The 4,222-nt window shown below is 49.1% G+C and overlaps 1 protein-coding gene across 1 annotated transcript; it reads left to right on the forward strand.

Annotated features, from left to right (window-relative positions):
* LOC109821760 (uncharacterized mitochondrial protein AtMg00810-like) lies at positions 2,790–3,797 on the forward strand. The gene has a single exon (XM_020387921.1). It carries the CDS (start codon positions 2,790–2,792, stop codon positions 3,795–3,797), a length of 1,008 nt encoding a protein of 335 aa, XP_020243510.1.

Raw genomic sequence — 4,222 nt, forward strand, 5'->3', positions numbered from 1 at the left:
GGGGCAGCCAGCGCAGCACCACCACAGGACCACTGCGGCCAGCCCAGCACCACGCTGCCAGCAGGCCGTGGAGGAGGCACGGCGGCCAGTGACAGAGAGGGCGAGGGCGGGCTTCCGTGCGCAGAGGAGGAGGACGTCCAGGAGGTGGTTTTCGGGGCTCAAATAATTTTTGAGGAGTGCCCAGGTCGCCGAGAGGAGGTATACTAGGCGCACAAGCGAAGAGCGGTCTGAGATCGAGATAGTCCAAATCGATTAAATGTCTACAATTGCTGAGTATACGGCACGTTTCAGTTAGTCGTTTGCGGAATCTGAACTAGAAAGCCTTATGTATGTCACATTATTCTTATATCTCGGCACACTGAATGAACAGCGGTGGCTCAAATCCTCACGGCAGGTATGACGAGGGAGTAACTCGTTTGAGATGTCCGCTATGGTTAGACGAATCGTCAAGCTGTCTTTTGCTTAATGAGGAGAAGGTGGTGCCAAACTTACTCACAGCGGGGGAGGCACAAGTTGCCAACGACGTTTGGTACCTTGACAACGGAGCTAGCAACCATATGACTGGCCACCGAGACAAGTTCAAGGAGCTCGACGAGAACATCAAGGGAACCGTCAAGTTTGGTGATGGATCCGCGGTAGAGATCAAGGGGAAAGGCTCTATCCTCTTTCAGTGCAACAACGGCGATCAAAGGCTACTACCTGAGGTATATTACATTCCAAGTTTGAAATCTAACATTATCAGCCTTGGTCAGATGACTGAAGATGGGAGTAAGGTTGTTATTGCTGACGAGTTCCTGAGGGTGTTTGATAGGAACGGTGTTCTCTTGCTGAGGGTGACATGTTCAACTAACCGATTGTACAGGATAGAGTTAAAGACTTGCAAGCCGGCGTGTTTGATGGCGAACATTAACGATCCAGCTTGGTTATGGCATGCTCGCCTTGGGCATGTAAATTTCTTCGCCCTCAAGATGATGACTGAAAAGAGGATGGCTTCCGGGTTGCCGAAGATCTTGCACCCGAATCAACTATGCGAAGGATGCCTTGTCGCTTCGCAAGCAAGATTGTCGTTCCCTTCGCAAGCAAATTTCAGAGCTCAGAAGCCGCTGGAGTTACTACATGCTGACCTATGTGGTCCTATCACCCCATCTATACTTGCTGGGAACAACTACTTCCTTCTTATCGTTGATGATTTCAGCCGATGGATGTGGGTATACATGTTGAAGGCCAAGAGTCAAGCTTGTGAAACCTTCAAGAAGTTCAAAACAGAGGTTGAGAACGCATGTGACCACAAGGTGAAGACATTGAGGACGGATCGTGGTGGCGAATTCTTGTCAAAGGAGTTCACCAAGTTATGTGAAGACGACGGCATCAAGCGTCATCTCACTGCACCATACACCCCGCAACAAAACGGTGTAGTGGAGAGGCGTAACCGCACGGTGATGGACATGGCGAGAAGCCTACTTAAGAGCATGCATATGCCTGGAACAATATGGGGTGAAGCGGTTAGACACGCGGTGTACATCCTCAACCGACTACCAACCAAGGCGTTGTACGACCACACACCCTACGAAGCTTGGTTTGGTAAGAAACCCCATCTAGAACACTTGAGAGTTTTTGGATGTGTAGCGCATGTGAAGATTGCAGGTCCTTCTCATAAGAAACTCGACGATCGGAGCACGCCAATGGTGTATATTGGGGTAGAGGAAGGAAGCAAAGCGCATCGCCTTTACGACCCTCAACATAGCAAAATACGTGTCAGCAGGGATGTCGTGTTCGAGGAAGGAAAAGAAAGGCAATGGAGCACAGATGGAGACGTAGAACCACTCAGCTGGGTAGAGTTCACAGCGGAAGAGGAATCAACAGCGGGCGGCACAGCAGCCGGCGCAGCAGCCGGTGCATCTCCTGCAGTCCAAACTGGACAGCAGGCAGTCCGGTTCACTGGACAGCAGGCAGTCCGGTTCAGACTGCCAACAGCCGGCCAGAACAGTCCACAGACTGGTGCTGGTCTAAGAACAGTCATTGCAGCAGCGATCCCTGCTGTATTGGAGCCGACGAGAGGTCAATCTGGACAGTTGACAGACCGAAACAGTCCACATACACCTGCTGGTGCTGCAGGCCGAACCAGGAGCAGTCCAGAAACTGCTGCAGAGGCAGCAAACCCCACTGCATTGGATCTGTCCGGACCTCCTGAAGCTGCAGTGATGACTCCTGTACGCTATCGATCCCTTGCGGACATCTATGCAGAGACGGAGGTGATTGATCTCCCTGCAGAGGAGTTGTTCCTGATCACAGAAGAACCTGCAAACTACATTGAGGCTGCAACAGATCAAGAATGGCGGACTGCCATGGAGAAGGAAATGGAGGCCATCGAGAAGAATAAGACTTGGGTACTCACGGAGTTACCGCGGGGTTCTAAACCTACTGGTCTCAAATGGGTGTACAAGCTCAAGAAGGACAATGAAGGCAACATTCTCAAGCACAAGGCAAGACTTGTAGCAAAAGGGTACGTCCAGCAGCAAGGCGTGGATTTCGATGAGGTGTTTGCACCTGTGGCGAGGCTTGATACCATCAGAATAATCCTCGCTATATCAGAACAGAACGGGTGGGAGGTGCACCATTTGGATGTGAAGTCAGCATTCCTAAATGGTGATCTCCAGGAAGAAGTGTATGTGGCTCAACCTGAAGGGTTCGTTGTGAAGAATCAGGTGCACAAGGTCTACAAACTTTCAAAGGCACTCTACGGTCTTCGCCAAGCACCTTGGGCATAGAACACGTGCCTCGACAAGTGCATGAAGGGCATCAGATTTGCAAGATGTACTCAGGAGCAGGCGGTATACACCAGGAGTAACAGAGGGGATACACTCATTGTTGGCGTATACGTGTTTTTCAAGCAACAAATGATGAAGGAGTTCGAGATGAGTGACCTTGGATTGCTTTCCTATTATCTTGGTATCGAGGTGGATCAGCGAGATGATTGCATTGCACTAAGGCAGGTGGCCTATGCGAAGAAGGTTTTGGGTCAGTTCGGCATGATGGATTGTAACCCGACTCAATATCCCATGGAAGCAAAGCTAAAGCTTGGAAAGGATTCTGAAGGAACACCGGTGGACGTGACAGAGTATAGACGCATCATCGGATGTTTGAGGTATCTAACTCATACCCGACCCGATTTCACATATGCCGTGGGGATTGTGAGTAGGTACATGGAGCACCCTACAGTTTTGCATAGACAGGTTGTCAAGCATATTTTGAGGTACGTGAAGGGTACTATGTCCTACGGATTGATGTACAAACGAGGTCGAGGCAATGAAGAGTTGGTGGGATTCACTGACAGTGATCTTGCGGGAGATGTTGATGACAGGCGCAGCACAGGCGGCATGGCATTTTATCTAGGTGACAGTTTGGTCACTTGGACATCACTGAAGCAGAAGACGGTGGCATTATCATCCTGCGAGGCAGAATTTATGGCAGCAACTGCAGCAGCATGCCAAGGCTTGTGGTTGAGGAGTTTAATCAGCGAGGTGATTGGGAGTGAGCCCAAGCCGGTTACACTCTTCGTCGACAACAAGTCCGCGATTGCCTTGATGAAGAATCCAGTTTTCCATGGAAGAAGCAAGCATATCGACACACGTTTTCACTTCATTCGTGAGTGTGTTGAGCGAGGACAGATTAAAGTGGAGTACGTGAGCACGAGCGAGCAGCGAGCGGATATTCTCACGAAGGCACTAGCAAGGGTAAAGTTCATCGAGATGCGGGAGCTTCTAGGAGTAAGGGACTTGGAATCTCGTCCAGATTAAGGGGGAGAATGTGAGTTGTTAATCAGTCCGGATTGGTAGTTGAGTTCAAGATAGTAGATAGAATTCTAGTTAGAGTAGAATACTAGTTAGTAGATAGTTTTCTAGTTATTGGATAAGATTAGAGTTGTAATCTTATTCCTATATATATGTAAACAATCTTTGTAAGTAGTAGAACGTGAAATAAAAAGAAAACTCCAGAAAAGTTCCTGCCTCTCTCCTCTGTTCGTTCTCTCTTCTCTCTGTTTACAGGTTCTCTTTTGTGTTCACCAACAAATCAGATCCTGAGCTCTCAATTGGCTGTTGTTCGGTCCCAAAAGGAAAGGTCCCAGGCTCTGTTTTCGGCCACAGAAATTTCCAGTCTCTGCTGCAATATTCGTTCCCTGTTCTTGCTGTTCGGTCTCTCCAAAATTCAGCAAAGCAAACTT

This window comes from Asparagus officinalis, chromosome 8 (genome assembly GCF_001876935.1).
Source record: "Asparagus officinalis chromosome 8, Aspof.V1, whole genome shotgun sequence".
In the NCBI taxonomy this organism is placed as follows: domain Eukaryota; kingdom Viridiplantae; phylum Streptophyta; class Magnoliopsida; order Asparagales; family Asparagaceae; genus Asparagus; species Asparagus officinalis.